Source organism: Mesoplodon densirostris, chromosome 4, assembly GCF_025265405.1.
Source record: "Mesoplodon densirostris isolate mMesDen1 chromosome 4, mMesDen1 primary haplotype, whole genome shotgun sequence".
NCBI classification, from domain to species: domain Eukaryota; kingdom Metazoa; phylum Chordata; class Mammalia; order Artiodactyla; family Ziphiidae; genus Mesoplodon; species Mesoplodon densirostris.
The window spans coordinates 76,032,490-76,050,768 of record NC_082664.1 but is presented as its reverse complement, the minus strand read 5'-3'; the positions used below and the strand labels follow the sequence as shown (position 1 = coordinate 76,050,768).

At 43.1% G+C, this 18,279-nt stretch overlaps 1 protein-coding gene and 1 non-coding gene across 2 annotated transcripts in view; one reads left to right on the top strand and one right to left on the bottom strand.

The window, feature by feature from the left end:
- The window catches only part of LOC132488085 (dehydrogenase/reductase SDR family member 2, mitochondrial-like), a 170,565-nt gene that overhangs the window by 18,729 nt on the left and 133,557 nt on the right, over window positions 1-18,279 (top strand). The window contains 4 exon segments of the mRNA XM_060096067.1: window positions 11,953-12,013; window positions 16,725-16,850; window positions 17,020-17,194; window positions 18,055-18,094. Coding sequence (XP_059952050.1) covers window positions 11,953-12,013; window positions 16,725-16,850; window positions 17,020-17,194; window positions 18,055-18,094 — 402 coding nt within the window.
- Window positions 2,545-2,651, bottom strand: LOC132490176 (U6 spliceosomal RNA). The gene has a single exon (XR_009532536.1). It is a non-coding gene; the product is annotated as a U6 spliceosomal RNA (small nuclear RNA).

Genomic DNA, 18,279 nt, shown 5'->3' with positions numbered 1-18,279 from the left:
TTCTTAAAAATTACCGAGGACTCCAAAGAGTCCTCAGTAGTTGTGTTATAACTGTCAATATTTACTATAATAGAAATTAAAACTGAGAAATTAAAAATTTTAACTTATTCATTAAAAACAATAAATGTTCACATAAATAACATTTTCAGCTTTATTGAGTTATAATTGACAAAAAGAATTGTAAGATATTTGAAGTGTACAATATGATGATTTGATATATGTATACATTGTAAAATGATTCCCCCCATTGAGTTAATTACCACATCCATCACCTCACATAATTACCTTTTTTTTGGTGAGAATATTCAAGTTCTACTCTCTTAGCAAATTTCAGTTATACAATACAGTGTTATCAACTATAGTTACCATGTTATACATATATTAGAGCCTCAGAACTTTTCATCTTATAATTGAAAATGTGCCCTTTTACCAACCTCTCCCTATTTCCCCACCCCCCAGCCTCTGGAAAAGACTTTTTTAACTCTCTGGTTCTATGAGTTTGACTTTTCCTTTTAGATTCCACATGTAAGTGATACCATGGAGAACTTGTCTTTCCATGTCTGGCTATTTCACTAAGCATAATGCCTTCCAGTTTCATCCATGCTGTCACAAATGACAGTATTTCTTTCTCCCTCTCTCTCTTTTTTTTTTTTCAAACAAAAAATAAAACAACTTTTTACTGAAGTAGTTGATTTTTTCTTTTTTTTTATTAGTTTCTGCTTTATAACAAAGTGAATCAGTTATACATATACATCTGTTCCCATATCCCTTCCCTCTTGCGTCTCCCTCCCTCCCACCCTCCCTATCCCACCCCTCCAGGCGGTCACAAAGCACAGAGCTGATCTCCCTGTGCTATGCGGCTGCTTCCCACTAGCTATCTACCTTACGTTTGGTAGTGTATATATGTCCATGCCGCTCTCTCGCTTTGTCATAGCTTACCCTTCCTCCTCCCCAGATTTTCTTTCTTTTTCTTAAGGCTGAAATATTGTGTGTATATATAAATACATATATGTCACATTTTCTTGATACATCTATCTGTTGACGGATACCTAGATTGTTTCCATACTTTGGCTATTGTGAATAATACTGCAATGAACATGAGAGTACAGATATCTCTTCAAGATAATGGTTTTATTTCTTATAGACATTTACCCAGAAGTGGAATTACTGGATGATATGGTAGTTCTATTTTAAATTTCTTGAGGAACTTCTACACTGTTTTCCATAGTGGCTGCACTGGACATTTCTTCATAAAATACCATGTTAAATGAAAAATAGCTATATTTTCTAAAATACAAAAAAATTAGTGAGAAGCGTGGCATTGTTGTACATTTTCACAAATCTCTTTAATATCTGGCTTAATAGATGACAGCTAGAGTCTCACACCTGCTTTTGCATTTGATCTGTTACAATATGCTGTTTTGATGGAAGTAGATGAAGCATATCTGGACCCACAGATATGCAGTTGGAAAGAGAGGTGTATCAGCTTTTTCAGATAATTGTGAATATTTTTCTTTTATACTACACCAACACTTGACAACTGGTAGTTTCTTAAAGGTTAGCTGTGATGTGGAATCTGAAACCATATCAACAAATTTTTCTACTCTGTTACATTAAAATCCTCTGGTCTGTCTTGCACTTTGAGTGGATTGTTCATCCATGTGTGACTTTGTAACGTCATGCATTGGCCATCTGGAAAATTTTGGTTCACTGAACTTTGCATACCCTCCAAATGTTGATATACTTTATTGCACAATATTTAAAAAATCACATTTATTAATATCAATATTGATCTCATTGGAAAACTCTTATAGTGTCAGGCAGTTGTCAAACTCAGGATGGCAGATGCAGATTTTCTACAATTCTAATTTTTGCTGGAAAATTCAAATTTTATGAATGGCAACAAATATTGTCAGTTATTTTCCTTGAAGTGACAGTCTCCTTTGTTCATTTTTGAGAAAATATCTGCCAAATACCCAAATATGAATCATAGTTTGCCTATCAGTCATTCCCTCCAGTAAAAATAGTGGTACATGAAGAAAGCAGGTACCTCAGCTCACATCTCAAATGATTGCACAAGTGCTTTTTATTGAGATAAACATTGTTCTTCAGTATGCAGCAGCAATGTTTTATGTGTAATTCCCATTTCTTCACAGTATACAGTGTTTTGTGTATATTTCCCATTTCTTCACAAAGAATGTGAATGTGTTTTACATTCAAGATTTTTTTGGGTGTGCTAACTAGCTTTTTAAAAAAATTGAAGTATAGTTAATTTACAATGGTTCAGGTGTACAGCAAAGTGATATATATTCTTTTTCAGATTCTTTTCCATTATAGGTTATTACAAGATACTGAATATAGTTCCCTGTGCTCTACAGTAGGTCCTTGTTTTTATCTATTTTATAGATAGTAGTGTGTATCTGTTTATTCCAAATTCCAAATTTATCCCTACCCCTCTTCCCCTTTGGTAACCATAAGTTTGTTTTCTTTGTGAGTCTATTTCTGTTTTGTAAATAAGTTCATTTGTATCATATTTTATTATTTTTTTATATGGAATGCTTCACAAATTTGCATGTCATCCTTGAACAGGGGCCATGCTAATCTTCTCTGTATTGTTCCAATTTTAGTATATGTGTTGCCGAAGCAAGCACTGTATCATATTTTAGATTCCACATATAAGTGATATCATATGATATTGCCTTTCTCTGTCTGGCTTACTTCACTTAGTATGATAATCTTTAGGTCCATCCATGTTGCTGCAAATGGCATTATTTCATTCTTTTTAATGGCCAAGTAACATTCCATTGTATATATATATATATATATATATATATATATATATATATATATACCATATATACCATATCTTCTTTAAAGGATCAAGATTTAATAAAATGATCTTAAGTGAAACTGACATTTTTTCCTAAACTGCAAGTGTGTGCTATGAAGAATGTGCTATGAAGAATCTAATGACTACTTGGACAGTTTGGTGCCACTGCTTTATCTGTGGCACCAAATAACCCACTATTGCTTTTGTGCCATTGGTGGAAATATCAAAACCTTTGTTTCAGGAGAAATCATGACATTCAAAAAAGTTAGTCAGCGCTGAGAATTTTACCACCACATTTGTTCATTGCCAAGTATTCACATAGAAGAAGATCTTTAACGATTAGTTGGTGCTGACATGAGATGAATACAAGAAAAAAGCACGTTTCTCCTGTGTATGTTGATTCATTCATTTATGAGGCACAAGTACAATTCTTCAGACAAGAGATTAACTCAGTCTTCATATTTGCTGCTAAATCTTTAATTTGACGAGCGACTGTATTGTTAAGTGGAAGCTCAGATTTCTTTCACGACTTTTCATCTAGCAGGTGTTCAGCTATGTCAAGGTATGAGGCTTTATTATCTCTCAGCTATTGCGTACACTTCTTCAGCGAATGCAGTGTGATAAGTTATCCTGTACGACGCTTCAGTAACTTTTTCATTTCTACTTGAAAAGCTGAAAGAAACAATTTTTAGCTTTTAAAGAGCTCAGCATATCTACATTTAAAATAGGCAATTCCTTTTTCTCTAAACTCTGAATGATTGGTCTCACAATGATGCTGCAACTTACCTAGTGCTATAATACTATTCAAAATGTTCTGTTGCATAAGACATGATACGATAAACAACTAATATCTATATAGTTGAGGGAAATACAGATTTCATCATATTTTTGTTTCTTACTTAGTTTTGCACAGTTGTTTTGGAGTCTATCCCTCCTTTCCACTAGTCAGAGAACTCTGACATGTCAATTTCATCTTTTTCAGTATTTTTAGGCATAGATGGTATAGAGGTGGGTTGAAGAAGCAAGTCTTCTAATCTGTTTTTCTTAAGCCAATGATAAATTCTTGAACATAGAAAAAATATATTGTAAAGAAATGATGCGGACTTCCCTGGTGGCGCAGTGGTTAAGATTCTGTGCTCCCAACGCAGGGGGCCCAGGTTTGATCCTTGGTCAGTGAACTAGATCCCACATGCAGGCCACAACTAAGTTTTTGCATGCCACAACTAAGGAGCCTGCCTGCTGCACCTAAGACCTGGTGCAACCAAATAAATAAATAAATAAATATTAAAAAAATAAAGAAATGATGTGTGTTAGAATAAAATATTATTACATTTCAAAGTAGCAATTTTAGATAAAATTACAATTTTTATTTTATTATTTTTTTAAAGTTTTAAAAACTTTTTATTTATTTTTTTATACAGCAGGTTTTTATTAGTTATCTATTTTATACATATTAGTGTATATGTGTCAATCCCAATCTCCCAATTCATCCCACCACCACCACTCCACTCCCGCTTTCCTCCCTTTGTGTCCATACGTTTGTTCTCTACATCTGTGTCTCTATTTCTGCCCTGCAAACTGGTTCATCTGTACTATTTTTCTAGATTTCACATATATGCGTTAATATATGATATTTGTTTTTCTCTTTCTGACTTATTTCACTCTGTATGACAGTCTCTAAGTCCATCCACGTCTCTACAAATGACCAAATTTCATCCCTTTTTATGGCTGAATAATATTCCATTGTATATATGTACCACATCTTCTTTATTCATTCATCTGTTGATGGGCATTTAGGTTGCTTCCATGACCTGGCTATTATAAATAGTGCTGCAGTGAACAGTGGGGTGCATGTGCCTTTTTGAATTATGGTTTTCTCTGGGTATATGCCCAGTAGTGGGATTGCTGGGTCATATGGTAGTTCTATTTTTAGCTTTTTAAGGAACCTCCAAACTCTTCTCCATAGTGGCTGTAACAATTTACATTCCCACCAACAGTGCAAGAGGGTTCCCTTTTCTCCACACCCTCTCCAGCATTTGTTGTTTGTAGATTTTCTGATGATGCCCATTCTAACTGGTGTGAGGTGATACCTCATTGTAGTTTTGATTTGTATTTCTCTAATAATTAGTAATATTGAGCAGATTTTCACGTGCCTCTTGGCCATCTGTATGTCTTCTTTGGAGAAATGTTTATTCAGGTCTTCTGCCCATTTATTTTTTTTTAAACGCTTTTATTTATTTATTTTTATTATTATTATTTTTTGAAAAGATCTTTTAAAAAAATAGTTAATTAATTAATTAATTAATGGCTGTGTTGGGTCTTCGTTTCTGTGCGAGGGCTTTCTCTAGTTGTGGCAAGCAGGGGCCACCCTTCATCGTGGTACGCGGGCCTCTCACTATCGCGGCCTCTCTTGTTGCGGAGCACAGGCTCCAGACGCGCAGGCTCAGTAATTGTGGCTCACGGGCCCAGTTGCTCCGCGGCATGTGGGACCTTCCCAGACCAGGGCTCGAACCCGTGTCCCCTGCATTGGCAGGCAGATTCTCAACCACTGCGCCACCAGGGAAGCCCTTCTGCCCATTTTTGGATTGGATTGTTTGTTTTTTTAATATTGAGCTGCATGAGCTGTTTATATATTTTGGAGATCAATCCTTTGTCCATTGATTCGTTTGCAAATATTTTCTCCCATTCTGAGGGTTGTCTTTTCGTCTTGTTTATAGTTTCCTTTGCTGTGCAAAAGCTTTTAAGTTTCATTAGGTCCCATTTGTTTATTTTGTTTTTATTTCCATTACTCTAGGAGGTGGGTCAAAAAAGATCTTGCTGTGATTTATGTCAAAGAGTGTTCTTCCTATGTTTTCCCCTAAGAATTTTATAGTGTCCGGTCTTACATTTAGGTCTTTAATCCATTTTGAGTTTATTTTTATGTATGGTATTAGGGAGTGTTCTAATTTCATTCTTTTACATGTATTTTATTATTTTTAAAAAAATTTTAAAAAGTTCTTTGGCTGCACCATACAGCATGCGGGATCTTTGTTCCCTGACCAGGGATTAAACCCATGCTCCCTGCAGTGGAAGCTCAGAGTCTTAACCACTGGGCTGCCAGGGAAGTCCCATAAAATTACAAATTTTAGGAAGTTTTTTGAAAAACATTTAAAAATATTATTATTATTATTTATTTATTATTATTTTTTTTTGCGGTACGCAGGCCTCTCACTGTTGTGGCCTCTCCCATTGCGGAGCACAGGCTCCGGACGCACAGGCTCAGCGACCATGGCTCATGGGTCTAGCCGCTCCGCGGCATGTGGGATCTTCCTGGACCGGGGCACGAACCCGTGTCCCCTGCATCGGCAGGTGGACTCTCAACCACTGCGCCACCAGGGAAGCCCTAAAAAATATTATTGCAAAATAAGATAAAGCATACTTATTTCTAGTGTTTCCCCAGGGGTCCAAGGAAAAATTCAGAATTTCAAAATAACAATATTGGATAATAGTACAGAGATTATAGCAGGTACAATTGAAGTTAGTGAGGAATGGCACAGTAAAAGTTCAAGAACAAACTGAGTTCACCTCTTGAAAATGCACAGATTTATACTCTAATTCTACTTCTTTAGAACATTTTGGAAAATATTAGAATTACACGTACATATTTCACTAGCTGTCAGAGCAATGACATCATCACATGTCATGGAGCCTCTGGAAAACTCCACTGTACATTTGTGAGAGAGTGAGGGTGCAAAAGGCAAATGATGTCTTACTATTATGAAAATAATTTTGACCTTATAGGCCCCCTGAAAGGATCCCCCAAGTGGTTCCCAGACCACACTCTGAGATCTGCTAAACTAGGGTAATATTTGTTCTGTGGAATATTATGCAGCTTTTAAAAGCTATGAGGTAGATCTATATGTACTGTCATGTAACAAGAACAACGGAATAGCATTTACAATATGATACATACAAACACAACTCTACATATTCTGTACTTACATATATGTATGCAAATGCATAGAAAAGTTCTAGAAGAACACGCTGTTAACTGTGGTTACTTTTGGGAAGCATACAGAAATTTGGTGACTTACTTATGGAGAACTTTTGCTTTATTTGGCTGTTTTTTTAATGGTTACAAGGAGACTGTAGCCATGTATTGCTGGTGTCCTTTAAATATATTTCATAGGGAATTCCCTGGTGGTCCAGTGGTTAGGACTTGGCGCTTTCAGTGCTGGGGCCCGGGTTCAATCCCTGGTCAGGGAACTAAGATCCCATAAGCTGTGCAGCGCAGCCAAGCCAAAAAAAAACCCCATTATATATATATATCATGTAATAGTTAATTTTATATAATAATTTGTATTCATCTTTCTCCTGGGTGATATGTAAAATTTACACAATTTTGGTGTTTTTTTCAGATCAGTTAATAAGTTGACAGCTGTCATTGTTCTCTGGAGAATCATTATCACTAGGGTAAAAGGGTATGGTTGCTGGATAAAATACAGGACACCCAGGTAAGTTTGAATTTCAAATAAACCAGGAATACATTTTTAGTATAATTATGTCCCATGCAATATTTGGGACATACTTATACTAAAAAATTATTTGTTGTTTATCTGAAATTCAAATTTAACTGGGCATCTGTTTTTTAAAATTTGCTGTTTGTCAATCTCATAAAGGGGATATGGAGGATGACCCTTAGATGCCAAATTGTGAAGTAGAAACCAGATCCATTGGCAGCTTGCTGGTGCTCTTTGGACGTCTTTGTGAGTCAGAGCTCACTGGAAGATAAGATAAGAAGCTCTGAGAGGAGGATATTGGGCAAAGAAATGTTGGCAAACTCACTCTTCTCCTGATAAATGCCTTGCAGCTTGTCAAGGTTGTGAGATGTTGTGGTGAAAGGGATGAGCAGGGAATGAATTGGAGGGAGGTTATAAAATGTTGCAATGAGAATTTTTGCTTTTAAATACATATAAGCTTTCACAAGATGTAGCCTTTGGCATTAGGTTGCATAACTCTTCTGTAGTCACCATGAGACTGGTACTATGTCCTGTGCTTCTGGGCTCCAGCAGGTCCCTATTTCTACATTACCCCATGGCTACCAAAGGCCTTGGCTACTGAGGGGGTTTTCTTGAGGTGGTAAAAGGTCACTCCAGAACTTTCTTCTCCATAATCTCTTTTCTTCCCCATCAGGGGAATGTATATATGCCACTTTCCCCAATTCTTCTTTTTCTCACTTTTGTCTTAAGAAATTTCACCATGGTCAATATCCTCCTCAAATGTACAGACCTTTAGGTTTTTTCTTTCTTTTCTTTGGGTTTTCTCTTCTTCTTCTTTTTTTAAAAAATTATTTTGGGCTGCGTTGGATCTTCATTGCTGTGCATGGGCTTTCTCTAGTTGTGGCGAGCAGGAGCTACTCTTTGTTGCGGTGCACAGACTTCTCACTGAGGTGGCTTCTCTTGTTGCAGAGCATGGGCTATAGGTGCGCGGGCTTCAGTAGTTACAGTACTCGGGCTCAGCAGTTGCGACATGTGGTCCCTAGAGCGCGCACATTTCAGTAGTTGCAGCGCTTGGGCTCTAGGGTGTGTGGGCTTCAGTAGTCATGGCCCACGGGCTTAGTTTTTCTGAGGCACGTGGGATCTTCCCGACCCAGGGCTCGAACTCGTGTCCCCTGCATTGGCAGGTGGATTCTCAACCACTGCACCACCAGGGAAGTCCCTCTTTTCTTCTTTTTAAGGTTTTTTCCCCCCTTCTTTTCCTTCTCTTTCAGATTTTGCCCATAGAAAAATCTCTCTTGCTTTTATCATCTCTGCAATTTGTGAACCAACCAACCTTCTAAACAACAAGTCAACTAACCACTAAACCAGCTGACCAACTTGTCTTAGTCTGCTTGGGCTGCTATAGCAAAAATACCATAGTCTAGATGACTTAAACAACAAACGTTTATTTCTCATAGTTCTGGAGGCTGGGAAGTCCAAGATCACAGTGATGGCAGATACAATGTCTGGTGAGGGCATTCTTCCCTGTCCATAGATTGTTGTCTTCTCACTGTGTCCTCATGGAGGAAGGGGTGAGGGACCACTCTAGAGTCTCTCCTATAAGAGTGCTAATCCCATTTATGAAGACTCCACCCTCATGACCTAAGCATCTCCCAAACGTCCCACCTCCAAATACCATCACACTGGGGATTAGGTTTCAACATATGAATTTTTTTTGGGGGGGGCGGGACACACAGACATTCAGTCGACAGCACCATCCCAGAAACAAAGGTGGGAGGATGGTTCAACCTGGTATAGAGACCAAAGCAAAGTGATGCTGTGCTTCATATAGACCTCAACTCTGTGAAGAGAGTCTCCCATTCTGTAGGAAATCAGCTTTGAATCATCTATGCCCAGGAGAAGCTGGGGAAGGGTCACCACTAGAGAGGAAAGGGATTGAGTGTAGGTCAGGATCCAGAACTAACAAGTCTCATGGAGAAATCTTGCTTTTTAAAAAACTCAGACCTACTGGTGTTTGCCCTCAGTTCTTTCTTTCTTTTTTTCTTTTCTTTTCTTTTCTTCTTTCTTTCTCTCTTTCTTCCCTCCACCCCCCCCCAACTGGTTTCTTTCTGCCATGCGGCACGGTGTGTGGGATCTTATTTCCCCGACCAGGGATTGAACCCATGCTTTTGGCAGTGAAATGAGGAGTCTTAGACACTGGACCACCAGGGAATTCCCTCTTTCTTTCTTTTAAATCAACTCTATTGAAGTATACTGTCGATAAAATAAAATGCACACAATTTAAGTGTACAGTCCCTAGGATTTTGTCCAATGTCTATATCTGTGTATCCACCATCCCAATTGAGATACAGAACATTTCCATCACCCTAGAAAGTTCCCTTGTGCCCCTACACTCAGACAACCATTGATCTGATTTCTACCACCATATATTAGTTTTGTCTATTCTAGAACTTTATATAAATTGTACTTTTCTTTTCTTTTTAATTTATTTAATTTTTAAAAAAATCTTTGGCTACGTTGGGTCTTCGTTGCTGCGCATGGGCTTTCTCTAGTTGCTGTGAGCGGGGACTACTCTTCGTTGCGGTGCGCGGGCTTCTCATTGCGGTGGCTTCTCTTTTTGCAGAGCTCAGGCTCTAGGCACGCAGGCTCAGTAGTTGTGGCTCACGGGCTCTAGAGAGCAGACTCAGTAGTTGTGGCACACAGGCTTAGTTGCTCTGCGGCATGTGAGATCTTCCGGACCAGGGCTTGAACCCGGGTCCCTGCATTGGCAGGTGGATTCTTAAGCACTGCGCCACCAAGGAAGCCCTAAGTTGTAATTTTCTTTTGGCTTGGCTTAGGTAGTTTTTTTTTTCCATGCAGAAGCAAAAAAAATTCCTGTAATTTTTCATATTTATAGTCTCATTTTTTATATTTAAATCTTTGATACATCTGAAATGTATTTTGGTGTGTGGTGTGAAAGGCACAGGTCTAATTTAATTTCTTTTTCCCCAGAGAGCTACCCAGTTGTCTCAACATCATTTATTGCTACATGTATCTTTTTTCTCACTGATTCAAAATGCCACCTTTATCACATGTTAAATTCTCAAGTGTGTTTGTATCTTTTTCTGAACCTTCCCTTCTGTTCCTTTGATTTGTTTGTTCAAGTATCAATACAACACTGTTTTAACTGTGACTATATTATTTTAAAAAATATTATATTTTAGGATTTTCTGCTCTATCTCTTCAATGAGGTAAATTTTTCCAAGGTTCCTGTACTAGTTATCTGTTACTGCATAACAAATTACCCTAACATTTAGCAGCTTGAAAATTTATCTCACAGGTTCTGAGAGTCAGGAATGAGAGAAGTGTAGCTGGGGGTTCTGGCTCAAGGTGTCTGGTGAGGCTGTAGTTAACTTCCCAGCTGGGGCTGGGGTCATCTCCAAACTTGGGCTGAGATGTTTGCTTCCAAGCCATGTGGTTTTTGGCAGCCCTCAGTTCCTTGCCACGTGGGTCTTGCCATATAGGGCTGCTCACAACATGGCAGCCAGGACTAATCCAAGAGGGAAAGAAAGAAACAGCGAGGGCCCAAGACGGAATGCTCAGTTTTATATATCCTAATCTCAGAAGTGACATACCATGACTTCTGCCAAGCTGGGCATGACGTGGGAGGGGACTGTACAAGGTAGTGAACGCCAGTCCACAGGAGTCCCAGAGACCATCTCAGAGGCTGGCAACCACATTTCCAGTTTAGACTGTCCTCTCTTTCCACATTATTCACTTTCTTGGGATATCTCATCTGTTTTATGAGGCTGCTTCTACCTATGATCAATAGTTTGCAAATCATTCTTCAGATTACTAACTTGCTCTCCGAGTGCCAGAACGATTTACCCAATTGCCTGGGTACCTCCTCTGAAAACTCCCACAGGCACCTTTACATGGCTTATCCTCTGTTCTCCTTGGGTTTGAGGTTGAGTCTCAAACCTCCTTCCATTTGACATGTAGTGCTCGGCACTGCATTAATTTGATTCCTCTAATAGACTGTACGTTTATTGAGGGTAGGAACTATGCCTTCAGTGTTTTGATATTCTCAGTACTTAACACAGTGCTTAGCATGAAGCAGGTGCTCATCAAATATTTGGACCCTGGTGACAGCTTGGGTAGTGGGCACCTGCAGCTCTGCAGCCATTAGTCCTGTATGGTGCCAGGGGCCCAATATAACAGGGAAGGGTGGGATCACTGACTTTAAGACTGAGGTCTATGGTCTCTTTTTGGTGCTGACTTTGTACTCAGCTCTGCGTCCCCAGCCAGCTGAGCCTATAGGATGCCCGTCCTTTCATTCACTCCCCTCCACCCCGTGCCCAGTGTGGGGTCTGGAGCCTGCTTGGACCCACAGGTCTGTCCATTTCTGTTGTGTGTGGGAGTCTGGGGACAGCCGGACTGGTAGGACTGGGTCATTGGTAAGTGGTCTGTGCAGTATTCTGCAGAATTTCACTCAGACAAGTACTTCCTACACTTTCCCCCTCCTGAGGCTTCCTCACCAGCTGTGTGTGGGAGGCCTTTTCTCACCTCCAACTTTCTTAATTCTAGGACTGTAAAGTCCATGAATCCTTGAGTTTTTCAGTGCCTGAAACCCGGCCTGCTGCCTACTCACATTCTCGCACTCAGCTGCAGGCTCCACGGCGGAGGGGCCCCTGAGCAGTGCTCAGGACGGACAGGAGCACACCAGGTGAGGCTGAGCTGACGCCACCTAAGGGCAGGGATGCTGTGCCCATGTTGGGGTTCGTGCTGCAGTTCTGGAACTGCCCACCTTCACTCCTTTTTATTTTTCGTGCTGGTGCTTCTTTCTCCCGGGCTCTGTCTGCAGCTCAGTCTTTTTTTTTTTTTTTAGGCTGCACTGGGTCTTAGTTGTGGCACATGGGATCTTCGTTGCAGCATGCAGGATCTTTAGTTGCGACATGTGGGCTTCTTAGTTGCAGCATATGGACTCTTAGTTGCGGCATGCGTGCAGGGTCTAGTTCCCAACCAGGGATCGAAACTGACCCCCTGCATTGGGAGCTTGGAGTCTTAACCACTGGACCACCAGGGAAGTCCCTGCTGCTCAGTCTTGATTTCTTCTCTGATTGTCATTTAAAAAGCTCGTGGGACTACCAGAGCCCTTAGGATCACCTAGCTCAACTTCTCTTATCAAGGTGCCAATGGAGCCAGAGAGGGGAACAGACACCTAAGATCACACAGCTTCTGTTGACATCTCCCATGTGGCTTGCAGGATCTTAGTTCCTTGACCAGGGATTGAATCCAGGTCCTCAGCAGTGAAAGCACAGGGTCCTAACCACTGGACCGCCAGGGAATTCCCTCTCTTTCCTGATTTTCGATGTTTCTAATGACTGTACGTCTCTCCCTAGTCTTTGTTTTCTTTCCTTTACCATTCTCTTAACTCTTTGGGCCCAAGAGATAAGAGAAGGCCATCTACCTCAACACTGGGACTAGGTTGAGGTGTGTCTATTTGACTTCTCATCTTCCACATTTGGGCATCTGAATTGACCAGCATGGAAAGAGGAATCAGAGTGGGCAGTGCCAGGTTCAGAGGCCACTCCAAGCTCCCAGGACCTGCATTTAACTCTGGCCCAGCTGATTGCTTCAGAGTAAAGATGAGTGAGAATGAGGGGAGAGGGTGCCAGAGCCTGGGCCTTTGGAAGCCACTCAGGCCCTGGTCTAGGAGGACTTGAACAGGAAGGGAAACCAAAAGAGATAGATGAGGCCTGACCAGTCTCTCCGCGCTTCACCTGCAATAGCCTGGATCTGCTTTTCCTTACAAGTACGGCAGCTTTCCGGCAAACCACCTTACAGCAAGAAGTGTTGTAGGCCGCCGGCTTGCTGAGAGATGGGAGCAGCTTCTCAGAGGTGCTATAACTCCAGCCTTCCAGCAGGGGATGTCCTGCCCCGACAAAATGCAAGTCCTCTTTTTCCAGCTGCCCTCCCAGCCAAGGATACTGATTCCCCCGACACTTGATGGGGTTAATCTGTGCTCACAGCTGGGGGAGAGGAGTCCCCTGGGGGTCAGAATAGTGTTTAGAATCTGGTGTCCTGTTTAAGAAAGGTAAAACCATCAAGAGTTGAAATCCTTCATCCCTCTGAATAAAAGCCTGTAAATGTGACCTTGCAGAGAAGAGAGAGAGCATGAGAGAGAGAGAGCAAACAGAGTGAAAGCAGCTGGGATAAAAAAGCAAGGAGATGTAGGACCTGCAAAGGGTGTTTTTGGAAATAGGGTACCAGAAGAGACATAACCTGAAAACAAAGGCTGTCCCTCCCAAAGCAGAGCATTTGGTCACCTTCATTATGACACTATGACCTGATACAGACTGATATTTAATCTGAAATTTCTCCACAATTCCTGAGCAGCACCCATTCTCTTATCATGTATAGATACCAACACCTAACTCCAGGGAACTGAGTTATGCAAGTGTTGCTAAGGAACGAGGGGAGATGCAGTAGGTAGGCAGGGGTTGCTTAGTAACCAGAGTCCCTTTGTGATGGAGTGGCCAGAGCAGGTCTGGAACTGATGAAGATCTGTGGACAGAGTCAGCCCACACCAGAGCCTCCTGAAAGGGCATGTCCGTTGGCCCCTGGGCCCAGAGCGGCCAGAGCCTGCCTCTCTTCAGCTCCCTGGCACTGCCTTGCCCAAAAAGTACACCCCAAGTCCCTGAGTATCCTCAACAGTCCTTTGCTCCAACCATGCCTTCCCCACCTCCCTTGGCAGGAAGCTAATCAGATTGCTAGATACAAGAAGGGGCAGGGCTCTCCAGCAAGCGAAGGGGAATCTCACCACACGGGAGGCAGGAGCCTCTGGGCTCACACTGACCTGGAGCTGGGAAATTTGGGGTTGGGCGGAAAGAGGGTCCCCTAGGCAAGCATCCCTGATGTATTTGCAGTTCCCTGGGAAATGTCTTCCTCTCCGAGTCTCCCATGCCAGTCTTCATCCTGCCTTCACACCTGCGCATAGCTAGGGTGGCACACCTCTTCCCTTTCCAAGGGTGTGCTGGGGGCGTGGGTCTCCACACAACAGCCTGGCTTGGGGCTCCTTTGGCTGCCTGGGTTCCTCACAGCTGCCCTTCAGAGAGCTTCATTTCAGCACAGCCTGGAGGAGTCATCATGCAGGCATTCAGAACCAGTCAGCTTTTGCAGCCAGGAGTCCTCCATTCTCTGCTCCCCAGGCACAGAGGTGGCCCTGCTCTCTCCCAAACACCGTGGACACTCACACCCCTCTGCTCCTCCTCTCAGTCTGTGCCCTGGACCAGAGCACAGACCACAGACCACATATCCCGCTGCTTCCCCCGTTAGACCTCCCTTCACCTTCCAGGTCCTGTTTATCTGCAGCCTCCCTAGTGATGATTCTCCCAGCCTGAGCAGAATGAGCTGTGCACCCCTGTAATGTATTGGACTGACAAGCACCCCTGGACTCAGGCCCGGCAAGGCTCTGGGGCCCCAGAGAGGGAGCAAGTGGCGCTGCCCTCAAGGAGCCCTCTGCTTCCTTCATCATCTGGCAGGATGCTCCCAGGAAAACCTTTGTGGATTGAGCATTTATACACCAAAGCTTGTTGTTTCAAACAAAGCCCTTCGCACAGAACATCTCTGAGAAAGTGTTTGAGACACTGGGAAGTTTGCCTCCAAGAAGGGAACTGGGAGACTTAGTTTTTGAATTAGTTTTGAACCGCTTGAATTTAAAAACTTACCATGAAAAAATAAAAAATAAAAAAAAATAAAAACTTACCATGAGCAGATAATCTTTACTTTTTAAACATTTTGATTGTGAAATATAACAAATACATAAAAGTATATATGTATGTATATACATGTACATATGCAAGACACACATATCTTTTTTTTTCTTGTGGAGGTATATTCTTTTTGAAAATTTTAATTTATTTTTTAATTAAAACCTTTTTATTGAAGTATAGCTGATTTGCAATGTTTCAGGTGTACAGCAAAGTGATTCAGTTATATATATATATCTGTATGTGTACGCACATATAGATGTATACGTATTCTTTTTCAGATTCTTTTCCATTACAGGTTTTTCTTTTTTTTTGGCTACGCTGTGAGGCATGAGGAACAATGCGGGATCCACATGAGGGATTCCCCGACCAGGGATCGAACCCACGCCCCCTGCAGTGGAAGTGCAGAGTCTTAACCACTGGACCACCAGGGGAGTCCCCATTATAGGTTATTACAATATATTGAATATAGCTCCCTATGCTATACAGTAGGTCCTTGTTGTTGATCTATGTTATATATAGTAGTGTATGTCTGTTAATCCACAATTCCTAATTTATCCCTCCCCCAAGACACACATATCTTAGTGGACACCATGTAGTCATACAATGGAACACAGCCAGCACCCCAGAAACCCCTCGGTTTGCCACTCCCCAGTCATCCCCCCTCTTTTACCCTAGGAATATCCACTCTCCTGACTTTTGTGGTAATTACCGCCTTGCTTTTCTCTGCAGTTTTATCACCTGTTTGCATTCTTAAACAACATAGAGGGGTTTTGCCTGCTTTTGAAACTCGTGTATGTGGAATCACATAATAAAGGATTATTTTGTGTCTGGCTCCTTTCCCTCAATGTTATCATTTTTTAGATTCATTTATGTTGTTCAGTGTAGCTTCAGTTCACTAATTTTCATTGCTGCATAGTATTCCATTATAGAAGTGCAACCCAATTTGTCTATCTATTCTACCATTAATGGACATTTGGGCTTGGTTCCAGTTTGAGGCTATTACAAAGCATGTTGCTGTGAACGCTCGTGTGCACGCTCATGGTGCACATGTGACAGCACTCCTGAGTTGTGAAAGTGCAGCGTCAGAGGGCTGTTTGTTCAACTTCCCTGGGCAGTGCCAAGCCATTTTCCAAAGTGGTTGTGCTTATACTCCCTCCAGGTTTGACTGAGAGTTTTGTCGATTTCTATTTTTTCAACTATAAGCAGCTCATTAAAATTGATAATTGGCGTAATTATTAGTTTGGTATCTGGCATTCTCACTCTACTGGGAAGCTCCATGGGTGGAGGTTGGGGGCCACGGTTCACCAGGGGTCCCAGCCTCTACTGCCCAGTGCCTGACACACTGCAAGTGCTCGGTGCTTGCTTATGGAATGAATGGGAAAATTATCATGTCTACATAATTCTGGATCTCACATTCTAATTTGCCCCTTTTATAAATAGAGAATTTTCAGAAAAGTTTCCCTGACCTGAGGCTCACCTGTTTGAAATTCACCCTGACTGCCCCAACTCTTTCCCACTCTCTGCCACTGGCCTTGTCTGTCCGGAGGAGCTGGGGGTAGATCATCATCATTCTTGCTGATGGCATCAGTGATAAATGAAGTTGATTCTTTCCCCCAGGGCCGAGTTCAGCAGGAAGTAGACCAGTCACTGGCCGCCATGCAGGGCCTGGGTCCCCCGGGGCCTGTTCCGTCCCTGTGCTGGGCTTTCTGTGCAGCTGAGCAGCAGTGGGATAGAACAAAAGGGCATTCTGGCCAATCAGGTAGCCGGGGTCACAGGGTCCACTGATGGGTGAGTATCCTATTGCCCTGTGGGTCTTGACTCCTCACAGGGACCCTTACTTGCTCAGAAGGACCTCAGGGCTATAGAGCAGGACACAGCTTTGTTGATTTCCAGGGCTGGGGGGGAAGGAGAATAGTAGCGAGGAGCTGAGGCTTTGTTCCGTTCATCTCTACCACAGGATCGGCTTCACCATGGCTCAGCGTCTGGCCCAGGATGGGCCCCATGTGGTGGTCAGCAGCCGGAAGCAGCAGAACGTGGACTGAGCGGTGGCAGCGCTGCAGGAGGAGGGGCTGAGCACGATGGGCACCATGTGTCACAGGGGAAGGCAGAGACCAGGAGAGCTGGTGGCCACAGTAAGGGGCCCTGGGGGTGGAAGGACACAGGGAGGAGAGTGTGCAGAACACCCTGCCTGCTCAGCCCTGGGAGGGGTAGGGGCCAGGAGGGGGGCTTGGAGGCCCTGGAAGGCGGTCTGAGACCACAGCTGCTCGCAGCCTAACCGGGCGGACCTCACTGCTCACACCGGCTCTCTGGAAAGGGGCCTGTTCATGGGAGGACCTCACTCCTACCCATCCTGGGAGATCTGTGGTTGAGGAGGGATCTAAAGGGATTTCTCCATCCCCAGCCCCCAGAGGGGTTTCCTCCCCTGAGGCCCTCAGCCCCGGAGAGCCTACCCCTGGGCCTGTCCAGGGCACTTACCTTCACTGAGAGTTTGGTTCTCACAGGAGCCTTGTGACCATTCCTGCTGGAGACGGTATCTAATTAGCAAGCTTTTAAAATAAATTTATTTATTTTTGGCTGTGTTGGATCTTCATTGCTGCATGCGGGCTTTCTCTAGCTGCAGCGAGCGGGGGCCACTCTTTGTTGCGCTGCGCAGGCTTCTTGTTGCAGAGCATGGGCTCTAGGCATGTGGGCTTCAGTAGTTGTGGTGCACGGGCTCAGTAGTTGTGGCATGTGGGCTCTAGTAGAATGCAGGCTCAGTAGTTGTGGTGCATGGGCTTAGTTGCTCCATGGCATGTGGGATCTTCCTGCACCAGGGCTCAAACCCGTGTCCCCTGCATTGGCAGATGGATTCTTAACTACTGAGCCACCAGGGAAGCCCCTAATTAGCTAGCTTTGCCTCAGTGTCCCATGCACAGGGCTGCTCAGGGAGGGCGAGGCCTCCTCAGGCCATCTCCAGGCTCACACAGCCCTTCATGTCACCGCATCCCCCCAGGCCCTGGAGCATTGTGGGGACGTCAACTCCCTGGTGTGCAGCTCAGCAGTCAGCCCCCCCGGTGGGGAGCACCCTGGGCACCAGTGAGCAGGTGGGGGAAAAGGTGAGAGGCTGCCCCTGGGAGTTGGCTGAGGGGTCTGAAGTGCTCCCGCACCAAGACCCTCCTCTCCCCACCTGACGTTACTGTAAAAGCAGGCGCTGACCACGTGCCTCCTGGAATGTGCT